The 12,310-nt window shown below is 43.2% G+C and overlaps 1 protein-coding gene across 10 annotated transcripts in view; it reads right to left on the minus strand.

Annotated features, from left to right (window-relative positions):
- The window catches only part of PPP1R12A (protein phosphatase 1 regulatory subunit 12A), a 126,094-nt gene extending 118,930 nt beyond the window's left edge, over nt 1-7,164 (minus strand). For 4 of the 10 annotated variants that reach the window (XM_035334899.1, XM_035334836.1, XM_035334888.1 and 1 more), the window contains exon 1: nt 6,780-7,162. In XM_035334899.1, the coding sequence (XP_035190790.1) occupies nt 6,780-7,016 (237 nt within the window). In that variant the 5' untranslated portion in view covers nt 7,017-7,162. Of the gene's footprint in view, nt 1-6,779 lie in introns of all 10 variants that reach the window. The other 6 variants (XM_035334824.1, XM_035334842.1, XM_035334851.1 and 3 more) reach the window with 3 other exon arrangements.
- Nucleotides 7,165-12,310: the final 5,146 nt, after the last annotated feature.

Consider the following 12,310-nt stretch of genomic DNA (forward strand, 5'->3'; position numbering starts at 1 on the left):
CCCCCTACCAAGTACCCTGATCATCTTTTGTCTTCTTATTCTATACTTATCCTCTTGAAGCTACTAGAAAGGAAACAGCTGAGGAATGCCGCCACTCTTATGCCATGCTTTCCATTGACTGTCATTTCAGGAATGCATATAGGAAAGTAAAGCAGCTTGGAATGTCTCCACCCACCCAGCAGCATCAGGAGCTGCCCAGCTCACCAGCAGCTCCATAGCCTTGCAGCTGCATCCCAGTTTACACTCCTGTGGTCATCCAGATCAATAGAGGTAGATATATGGTTAGGAACTGATACAGTATTTGTTAGGTAAATGTTCTCATATGCTGCATTTCCTACGTGGCATATAGTACGCTTTGGTAGTATGGCAGTAATGAGGTAGAGTTCACAATTTCTTGGTTGCAACAAGTCTTTAAGTATTTAGTATTTAAGAAGAGATTGGACTGTGCACTTAGTCACATGGTCTGAACTTTTGGGTAGACCTGTGCGGTGTCAAGAGTTGGACTTGATGATCCTTAAGGGTCCCTTCCAACTCAGAATATTCTATGATTCTATGATTCTAAGTCCCAGAAGTATGTACTCATGCTATAGTTGCCCATAGCTACCACATTTGTGAATCTAACCTATTTGAATTTTTGGATGAATTCAAGCACACACGTGTTCTTCAATAACATACCCTGTGAGCCCAGCCTCAAGAGTCAAGCTTAAACAGAAGGAAGCAAGAAATTTGTAGGGCTCAATTTCTGAAAGGATTGCAGTATCTTACTAGCCCAAGAAAGATGAGAGAGAGCAAGTGCAAGCATGCATAAAGGCATAAACAAGTACAGAACAGGCCAAGAGCCTGTCAAGCCATCTGTTCCAACTTAAGTTTAGCATGTACCCTTAAGCCTGGAATACAGAGATATGACTTAAGACTTACAAGTGAGGAGCTGCTAATAATCTATACTGGCCAGTTCTGTCTCCTAGCCTCAGATCTAGCTAATAAATTGAAAATTAGTAATTTGGTAAGCAGTAACAAAGTGGTAATCGAGAAGCTTGCTACTATGATGCCAAGATCAAAAAGGCCTCAAACCAAGCATGCTCACAGTTTTATTCACACTTATAATTGCACTTATTATCTACTCTTAAAAGCTGCTTTTGATGATTTATCATGAAAGGAATGTTCTAAGATACCAAGCATGTGCCAGAACGCATACAAAACCATGGATAAAGCTTTAGTGTAAAAGCACTATTAATGCCACAGTGAAATTCACAGCTAGAGACCAGCAGAAGTTGTTCCTGAGCATCAGTGTCAGCAAACACTAGAGCCTTATCATCTGAATGTATCCTTACACTGAACACAGAACCCTTCGTACATGACTCAATAAATGTCAAACAAGGAAATTTGCTTTAAACACTTCATTACTATGCGCTAGAGTTCATTTGAATTTTCTATTTATGCATAATATCCATAGTGATTAAAACTGTTACAAAACCAGAAACAAAAACCCTGGGTTTAGACTTGACAGAGCTTGAAGAGACCAAGAGACACTTGGAGATAACAAACCTAAAAAGGCAAGACGATTGCCACCAATTTTCTGCTTGGTATTACAGAAGCAACAACTACTCTGAAAGCAGCATTTAAAATTTGCATTATACTTGAAGTGTATTATGAAGAATCACATCTTTTCTCTCCTCTTGCCTCCATTTCAAGGGGTAAAAAAAATTCTTAGATGACATGATCATTAGAAAGCTAACAAGTACATATTGTAGAATCTGAACCTAGCTACTGTAACTATGGAGAGCCAGATCTATGGCCCACACAAGAACTGACTCCAATTACAAAGGGGATTTAAAACAAATATGCCTCTGTAGTCTAATCACTGAGTGAAGTCAAAATTACACTTATTTCAGGACTCATTTTTGCTATGCTTTGTTGTAGAGCTAGAGAATTAAACAAGTCAGGATAACATAATACAAGCTTAACAAATGATTCCAAAATTCTCACTCGTGTATCATCTACAAGATGATTTTGGGGGCTACGTGGGTGGGAAGCTGCTCCCCCTCCAGAGGGAGGTTTAGACATCAGGTTCATCGCTATGCACAAAGCCTTTCTGTGCTAAAGGAAGTTCTCCTACTTGATAACCTCAAAAAAATGAACAGGTTTACCATACACAGCAGTATTTCCACTCCCCAAAAGAAGCAGTGCAGAAGTCATAGCTGGGAGGTTACTGAGATAGCTTTGAGCTATTTCTATACCTTCCTTACCCTTGGATGATGGGTGCTGCTGCTATGATGCAAACACCCTGGAGATTTAAGACTGCAGCAACCTGTTCTTTGCTCTTATGACTTGACGTGCTCTGCATGCTGTGGCCCCAGCTCAAATACATGACCTGTGTTATCATTTGTCAAAAAGGATTCTGACTGTGCAGCCTTAATGCCCTCCATCTAGACCTAAGGCAGAGGGATCCAGTGCTGGTCAAATTTATGTCCTTTTTTTACCTCCTGTTTGAAAGGATGTCATAACAAAGATGACATTGATGCCTACCGTAATGATACCGTTTACCACGTCAGGTACTGTGATGATACCGCCAGGAGTCCTGACAGAATTTTTCATATTAACTACCAGGAAGCTCCCCACAAGGAAGGTACTTCTTACTCACAAAATAAAATGCAAGCCAGGACTCACAGGACATACTAGGTCGGTGGTAACAGTAAATAGTTTCTCAGCATCTTAACTACTACTGATGGACCAATGCAGAGAACTACAGCAGTGGCATCAATAGGAGTTCCTATTAACACTGCATACTACCAGACCTCTAAACTGTTGAAAAATTATAAAGCAGGTTGAGCAGTCAACTTTATACATACACTTAGCACTTGAAGAGTTACAGAAAAACCACTGAAATTTGCAACAGAAAAATTGAACAGCCTGTGGGAGACTTTGCTTAAAATCTACTTGTCCTGAACCAAAAGGACCACACACTCTTCGTTAGGTGTTAGAAACTTCTCTGTTCAGCCTTCTGTTCAGCCTTCAGCAGTGACAACACCTGGAGAACACAATGACCCCTACACACCAACAGCCGAGACTACACTGCTCATGCCCCTCAGGCAGGGCACTGACCAGGCCAGTGAGACATCTTCCACACACTGCAGTGGCACGAGGCTGCAGAACCCACCTCCGCTGCACAGACGGAAGGAGTGCAAACAGCAATTTATCACCTCCTAGATCTCAGAAGCCTCAAAGGAAGAGGGCAACAGAGAAGAAAACCGCCCAAGTTGTCACGGCCCAATCCCAGACGCCTCCTTTATCAGGAGCACACAGGTACTCACTCCGCAGAGCAGGCCCGCGCTCCCCAGGGAGCAGCACGTGCAGGAAGCGCGGCCTTCCAGGAACCCAGGCACATCCCAGCTCCTCCCCAGCACACGCAGCCTTCCCACGCTGCTGCCCAGAAAGGGTGGGCTCCTCTTTCCTGTACAAAGCTCCGTACAGCTTTTAGGCCAGCCACTTGCAGTCGCTCAGCAGCAAGTCCCAGTCAGAGCAAGCCAAACGTGTCCCCTTGCACAGAGGGCAAGGGAAGAGAGCAGGAGAGAACGCAAACCCCCAGGAAGGATAGGTGCTCCACTTTAAACAGGACAGAATTGAATCCCCATTTTGATAAGTATGCCCCAGATGGTTTTACTGAAAAATGCACGGTCTTTTCTTATTTCAGAATATGCCACTTTTCCCCTCTCTGCAGCAGCCGTTAATCTGGGAGGCCACAGCTCACCTCTGGGCCCTGTTTTTCTCCACTCCAATTGTTACTGCAGATAAGACAAGCTGCACTATCTGTACGCTGCATCTCAGCCTGCGTGACAGCTGTCTGGGAATGCACTATTTAACAACATTATCAACTTAGCCTCCAAGTTAATCGAACAGACTTCTGATTTCAAGTTAGACCTTATAAATTGATGAAGGTTTCCTGGTCTCACACACATAATATGTATATAACTTAAGATACTGCAACAGGATGCATAAAAATATCCTGCTGCAATATGCTACACTATGTACATCCTCCCATAGATGGATAAATTGCATATCCAATTTTGTCTTTTTTGCTGAAGGCCTTATCTGGATGTATGCTGAAACAAGTTCTTAAAGGAAGAAAACTGCCCAAATCCAACATGACGCACAGGAATAAAAATCACCATCTAACAACAGTTTTTTTGTAGTTCTTCAAGACTTTTAATTCAAAGCAATTTAATTGATATGCCCTCAGCTATAATGCACTCAAGTCTGCAGTGAAATAAAATGAAATCACTCACTGGCATTGATAAGAGATGAATGAGATGTCTGCATATGCTCTCCCTCTTCCTCCTCTGAGCAAAACCAAGCCAACTAATTCCCCCCTCCCCCGCCTCCCATATGCGGTAAGAAAAATAGTTCTACACTGAGCTTTCTCAAGGTAATGACATCTTATCCCACTGAAATGGGAAGTTTAGCTAATTACTTTAGTAACAAAGCTTGATGCTCCATTAAAGACAAGATCTGAAGCTCACCAGAATTTCAGGATTAATAGTACTTCCCCCTCAGCATTTCCAACTACCCTGGGTGTGGGAAAAAATAACAAAAACCACACAGCTTAGGCCTTTTCCTATAACTGTTATATATAACTGGGGAAAAAACAAAGGCCAAATCGGAAGAGAATTAAACATTTCATATACTGTCAGACACGTGTTTGTTCTTAATAATTGCAGAAGAAAGTCAGACACAAGACAAAAACCTACCCAAACATGGTAGAGTCACTTTGTCTTGTGGACAAGTTTATTCCTGTGAAGCAGTAAAACCTACATGGAATCTGACAAACAAAAAAACCAACAACAATGCAACAGCAGCCACAGCAGTCTTAAACACAGACTTCAACATTATTGACATTTGTCACTTCCTGACAGTTCTGACTGACTAGTTGCTGAAGAGTTTCCTTTGGGAACAGATAAAGCTTTGTTGCATTCTGCAGCCAAATCTGATTAAATGAATCAATGCTATAGACTGCATAACACATGATTTGCACCTTTTATATGGCATACTAGAGAAAACATATTGATGATAATAAAGAGAAACCATAACAAAATGGTTGCAGCCAAGGATTTGTTGTCTGCCCCACTCCACACCTTTTTTTTTAAAAAAAAAAAACATAAGATGCCTGGACCGCCTCAAGAGGATTATCGTTTCACAACTGATCTTCTTATTTGCTTTTAATATCATAAGACCAGAAAAGGCTCTTTGGTATCACTAAGAGCAGGAGAGTGAGCGAGAGTTTTAACAGTGATGTAAATCTTTACCTCCGTTCTCTTAGACTTCGCCCTTCCAAACTGCAAACTGACTACAGGTATAAAGAAGGGCAGAATAACTCCTGAGTAATTTTGCTGCAAGCTTTGCTGCCCTCAGTGTCATACATTTTGAAAACACTATATAGACGCCATGGAGAGAAACAGCACCATTCATCTCATTCTAAGGGAGTTAAACCAAACGTCATCCTTCCCTACCAATCACCGGCCCACAGTAACTCGCAGACCCAACGACCTAACCAGTTAAGGAATGACTTCTAATATAGGGCTCCCCCCATGCACAAAGCAATCATAACTTGATTAGAAAAGAATAAGAAAAAAAAAAAAAAACAAACACGCTATGAAGCGACAGGGTAGCCTGGAGTCAGGTAAGCCTGCTGCAGTAACGTTGTGACAGAGTTAACCACAACACGCAGTCATCCTTCCAGTTCAGTTCACAACTGAAAGTAAACCAACCCTTCCCACAGCCAAATGAGAGATGACTTACATACAGGAAACAGGGCAGAAAGTAGCAGAAATTTACATCTTATGTTCAGAATTTGGTTCAGTTATTTATTACTTCATTACCGTGGGGCAGCGAACGCTTGTAGAAATTCACATCCTCGAAAAGTGTGTACGGGGTGGATAACATGCACTGAATTCACCACCTCATTTTTGAGAGGAGCACGACATAACAGTATTCTCACCTAACCGTTTGGGGAAGATTTCTGCTTGATCAACCTACACCTCAACCCTTCTCTTCTTCCTTGAAAAAGGGAAGAACTTCTAAACTCATGAACAAGAAACCAGCCTGTCAAAGACTGTGTTGGTTGTTTTTTTTTGTTTTGTTTTTTTGCTTTCTGGGCATCCAGTGAACGCAATACCGCGTCGAAGCTCTCGGCCTTCTAGAGAAAGAAAAACTATTCAGGCAAACCCGCATTATCTCCGGATTGCCACAGCCTTTCCTTATTTGGCTAACGTTTTGAGATTCCAATCAGACTGCTATGAACTTCAACATGCACAAAGCATCCATTTTGAGGAAACTTCACAGCCACTTTCCCTTCCATTCCCCCCCTGCCCCGAGCGCGAGTTCCCTCCGGGCAGCGCCCCCCCCGCACCACCCCCCCCCCGCCGCAGCCCCACGGCAGAACAAAGCCATCCGGATTCCTTCGGGCTGCTCTCAGCGAACGGGCCGAGCAGCCCCGGAGCCCCGCTCCGCTCCCAGCTCGCTCCCACACTGCGGCAGGAGCCATGGCTACGGGCAGACACCCTCCCGTTACCGCTCCGCCGGGCGCCAAGCGCTGCCTCCCTCCCCCCTCAGGAAGCCGCCCCCGGGACCCCGGCCCCATAGGGAGGGGGTGAGACCCCCTCGGGGGAGGCCGCCCCGGCGCTGCGGCCCCCCGGGGGGCACCTGCCCCGTCCGCTGTTTGCCAGCGGGGGGCCCGGCCTCGGGAGGGCCCTGCCCCTGTCCCCCCCCGCCGTGCCCGCACGGACCTGGTGGAGCGCGGTGAGCCCGTCCACATTGGCGTAGTTGATGTCGGCGCCGCGCTCCAGCAGCCGCAGCACCTCCTCCGTGTCGCCGCTGGAGCAGGCGGCCAGGAAGACGGCGCCGTCGTCGAACTTCACCTTGGTCTTCTTGCGCTTCACCACGGGCGGCTCCAGGTCGGTCTCGGAGCCGATCCAGCGCTTGAGCTGCTCGTTCCGCTTCTGCTTGGCGTCCGCCATCTTCATGCCCCGCTCCCGCCGGGCCCCCTTGGCGGTCGCGGCGCGGCGGATAGGCTTTATACCGCCACGATCCCACAGCGCACCGCGGCCCGCGCTCGCCCTCGCTCGCTCTCGCACCCACCCAGCCGGAGGGCGCGGAGCGGGAGGGAGCCGGAGGGGAGGGGCGGGGCGGCGCCGCCGGCCTCCTTAGCATAATCCCGCGAGATTTCAGCGCCGGGGAGGGGAGGGGCGGCGTGGGGGAGAGAAGGAGAAGGGGAGGGGAGCGCGGGGGGCGCGGCCAGCGGCGTCACGGCCGGGGGTGGGGGCTTCAGGGCAGGGCTGTGGGGGGGAAGGGCCTAGTGCCCCCCTCTCTCCCGCTTGGTGTTACAAGAGTTACAACACACACACACCCTTTGAAGGTGCAGACCCTAAAATGTACTTCCTCAAGACACACTGCTTCCAGGAAGCGAGCCGTTCCGTGCAGTTGGTTCCCTTCCCCGTGCACAGCGTGTTTTCCTTACCGTAAACAACACACGTTTCCGTTTAAATTGGGGCATCTCTGGGGATAAAATGTGGTTTTAGGCTTACTGGGGAAAAAAAATAATAATAATAATAATTTCAAGTAATTACAGGAAACAAAGTATAGTTTGAGAGGGTCACCAAACCTCATGCTCTTGCAATTTTGCATGGTTTGTTCTTAATTATAATGTCTCCTTTCGTTACAGTGGGCAGCCTCACAGCCTGCTCTGCCTTCTTATTTCCGTTTTTATCCATGAGAATGTCAGTGTCACTTCACAAGAAGTGGTGGTCAGAAGGTTACGTACCCTTAGCAGTGTGTTCTCACTAGTGCTCTTCACAGCACGTTCTCAGCTGCAACTATTTGCGCGCTATCCCTCACATTTTCCCACACAGCAGTGTGCGACATGCAACCCACCAGAAATGTGCAGGAGCAACACAGCTGTGGGTGTTTGAAAGACGGTACCTTGTAGGCAAGACAAGAGATTTGCCTAAGAAAGTATTGCAGTCTAAATAGGTGGATGAACAATGACTTGGCATCTAATTAATACATTCCCACTGATGACCCATGTGTATACTCAGAGATACAGTTTAGGTTCCTGGACCTCATTGTGCATAAGCCACTTCAGAAGTTGTCTTGGTAGGGTTTTTTACTCACACGGGTAATTGGTGCCCAACATGCACGGTTACCAGCCTGCAGCTTGGCTGCAACTCCTGACTCGTGGCAAAGGAGAGGATCTATGCGGCATCCAACTGCATGCCGTGGTCTTGTCCTCTTGGGCATCCTTCCCTGGGGACAGACTTTTAATCCAATGACATTCTGTAAGGAATGTACCTTCCCAGGAATAGGTAACGTGGGAATGAATGTCCTCTGTCCCCAGGTGTCTCCAGTGTTTTGGGTGTACCCTCCCCAGCGCCCTGCAGAATTCTCTTTCCCTCTCTCATTCGACTTTCTGAAAATTTGGCTCTTCAGAAAAACCACATACCTGAAGAATGTACTACACTGATTTCAGCAAGGATTTAACTCAAGAATCAAGTGCTTTACTGGCAGCAAAGTAATTCTAGGCAAATTGATATGTACTTACTAGAAATGCCTTCTCAGGAATTTCATTGGTAGGGAGCATTTTTTTTAGGTTTCCATCAGGGCTTCACTCCCCACTCCATGACTTTGTGCCTCCAGCTCTGCTTTTTCCTTCTGGTCATGGTTCCTCCTTCATCTCCTTAAGCTCATTGTCCTTGGCTTACTAGAGAAATGCAGAGGTTCTTCAGCTCAGAAAGCATGTCCCTTTCTGTTCTTAAGTAACATACAGCCTGCTTTTAAAGTCCATGTGTAATAACTTCCTCTTGATTCCTTTCTCCAGGGCATTTTTCACTAATTCATCTCCAGCTTCACAGAGAACTCTGACAAATATCTTTCCTTACGCTGCAGCTATTGGTATGTTCTACATTCTTGAGTTCATTTTTTCTTGACTTTTTCATTTTCCTTTCTTTTTCGGTTGTACCTCATTATTTGGGAGTTATGTCATGTTTGAAGCTTTTTACACACTCCACAAGCAATGTATGATTCATCTGTGCAGCCGGTTTAAATTCAGATATTCTGTGTGTATGGGGTATATATGCCTTTCCCAGATACCTGTGTGCTCTACAGTAAATTATTTTAACTGGTCCTTGAATGTGATTTAGCAAAGCATATGATCTTTCTTAAGCAAAGAAGTATAGCTGTCACTAATGTACAGTCATTCATGTCTGCAGTAGTCCCCATTTTCTGTATTCAACAAAATTAAGCCACACTTCAGAGCAAGAATGATAAGGGTAATAATAATAATTCTTAACTCTTGTTTTTAATTTTCTTCCGTATCTTTCGTTTTTCATATAAGCTTATAATTCCATAGAAGCTTATAATTTCAGTAGCAAAGGCCTACTGGGCCATACTCAATCATACCAGTTTGATGCCATTTGTTATCAGTGTAAAATCAGAGTACCTGAGAGAAGATGAGACTCTGCAGCTTCTAATTCAGTACTAATTAAGATGAATGTATACAGCTGAGATAAATATATACAAGTGCCAGTAATATTTTCTGCAGAAATGTGGTGAAATTCATCTATAGAGGTGTGGCCCAAACCCTGTATATTAAGGCTCACTTTGAAGACCATATTAAAAGTGAGTATAAAGTTTTTCCTGAAACAGGCATTACTGGTTGGTTTGATTACAAAACAATGTCACAAAATTGCATTAGATCACTGTATGTGTGTGTTTCCAATAATATCAGTATGCTTACAAGAGTCACTTACCATTTTAGGCACATGAACTGTGTCCAACATAAGGGCACACTAAGTAGACTTAGTTTTACCAAGCTGCTTTGATATATCTCTAGCAGACTATTTTCTGTAAAATCCTTTGTATGTATATACATAGCACTAAAAGTGATTGAATGTATAATTTTCCACATATGAATAGTAACACTGAATTTACAGGATATACCTTTCTCTTGAGATAACTGTGTAAATACTTGCAGAGATGACATCTACGCACATATATATTTGCAGTTAGTTTAATGACAGGCTTCAAATGATCAACAAAGTGATTTAACACTTGGATTTTTATCAGTGTGTTTTCCTGTTTTCCATTTTCTCTTAAAAGCGTTACATTGCATTGTTCAAAGCTAATTCCTGTGGTGTTCCGTGCAACAGAAGTACACAGACAAAGTTTTTGCACTACCTGAAATAGTCAGCTTCTGGGATGTAGATTTTTTCTTCTGACCTCCTCAGGATAATTGTTGAATTGTCTTTCATCTCAAACAGCAACAGACACATTGTGGCTTCTAAAAATTTTGTCCTAATGTTTTTCTCTCCCCAATGAAGAAAACTAATATATCAAAGTTAATTTCATCAATTCCAGCTCTGGGAAAATGGATAATTTGAAGGGACAGTGACAAATACTGTATATATTGACATAAGACTTCCTGATAATTCTTCCAATTTTGTATAAAGAATCAGAGATTTTAAAATGACAAATGGAATAAGAAAATATAAAATCCCTTTTCATCATGAAAAGGCCATAATAGAGATACTTATCATAAGAACAAGGCATTTCTTTCATATTTTTTGACAGTCATATTCATTTCTATAAATATGTTGTATTCTCTTCTCTGATTGTGTGACAAACCCACACAAGTAACAGTGAAAACTCTCATACATTCTTTATCCAGAAAAAAAGAGGTAGGAAGACTATGCACAAAGTGCTATCAAAGTTTGAAGTAAATTATGTAAGAGGTAGACTTCTCATTCTTTGGTTTCTTTCAGTTCAGACTAAGGTTCTTATACAGAAATGCCACATTTCAAGGTGGTTTAGTTTTTAATGCTGCATAATCCTGAGTCACCAAAACCAGAACTAAAACTACCATAGCAACCCAGGCACATATTTATAGGCTGTGCAGTTCTGAATCAGATTTGCAATGGTGTATTCTCCCAGCATCTTCGGTAAGCTTTACACAGATTGCCATCTTAACATTCTTGGATGGCAATGCAAGCTAACATTTAAACTTGATTCACATACAGATTCTCTGACATTCTTCTACTTGTACCCATCTGTTAAACTGGCATGCACTCTACTGACAATTTCAATAGTGCATGGGTTAAGCTAAAAATAGTTGTTTTGGTTAGTAAGAAGTAGCACCATGCCCTTTAGAAATGGGGAAATATGCTTATTTATAAAATAGACTTTAGAAGACCATTCTTACCTTCAGTTGTATTTAAGTTTTGCCTAGTCACTCCATGAAAAATATCAAGATTGAACTGTATTTTGTTTAACAGAAATATAGGCACTCTATTTCTTTGTGGTCCCCGCAGTCCTGGCAATTCTGCACAAATGTAAGTGCAGACCTCTTATTAGACACTGCTGTGACAATTGTCCATTTTGGCCACATGCTGTTGAGAACAAGTACCTTAGCTTTATTCTAATGTAAAAAATGCCACATAATCTTACGACTGCTTTTACCAATCTCTGGTAAACTGGCAATGTGTTTCTTTTCCACTGTTCTGTGTGGTTTGAGTCGAGGAGCATTCCAGTGAAATGCACAATTTAAATACTTGGGGGAAGGGAATGACCTGTCACTCTGAAATGCACGCAAGATGTTCCCTGGGAGCTGCATTCTGAACATATCACAACTGAGAAACGTACTTCCAGGGCTGCAGGAGGACGATTTGGACAAAGAGAAATGAAAGACATCCAAGTCTAGCTTCTCACAATGCAAATATACATACACTGAAGGGTTATTGATAGTCTTGACACTTAGATTTCTGTCTTTATGCTACTGGAAGGCGTGTGACTTTCCTGTTTAGATACTCATCGTGGTATATGAAAGTGTCCTTTCTCAAACTGCAAGTTTAAAAATACTAAAATCTCAGTTTTGCCAAACAATTGGCTTGGCTTGGATTTTGGGCATGCATGAGTATGCCCTGCTGGTCATGGTGCCTACAGGCTCTATTTTTGTGAGCCTGCAGAGCATATGACATAACTGCGCACTCACATCATGACAAGTCTTAGCAATGTAGTAACGTAAGTAACGCACCTATATCAGTGACAGAAATAAGAATGTCGTTCTTTCGCCTCTTCAGGAAGCCATTAAAAGGGGAACCAAGTGGTTTTCTTTAAAAGAAAAAAAGTGGCTGATAGTATAGTGATGCTTATTTACAGGAATATCTTTAATAATTATAAGAATATTCATGATAACTGTAAGAATATTCATAATAACTTTTTTTCCCTGAATACAGCAGAAACCAAAAGCAGTTTTCTTGCTCAGAAA

This window comes from Oxyura jamaicensis, chromosome 1 (genome assembly GCF_011077185.1).
Source record: "Oxyura jamaicensis isolate SHBP4307 breed ruddy duck chromosome 1, BPBGC_Ojam_1.0, whole genome shotgun sequence".
NCBI classification, from domain to species: Eukaryota; Metazoa; Chordata; class Aves; order Anseriformes; family Anatidae; genus Oxyura; species Oxyura jamaicensis.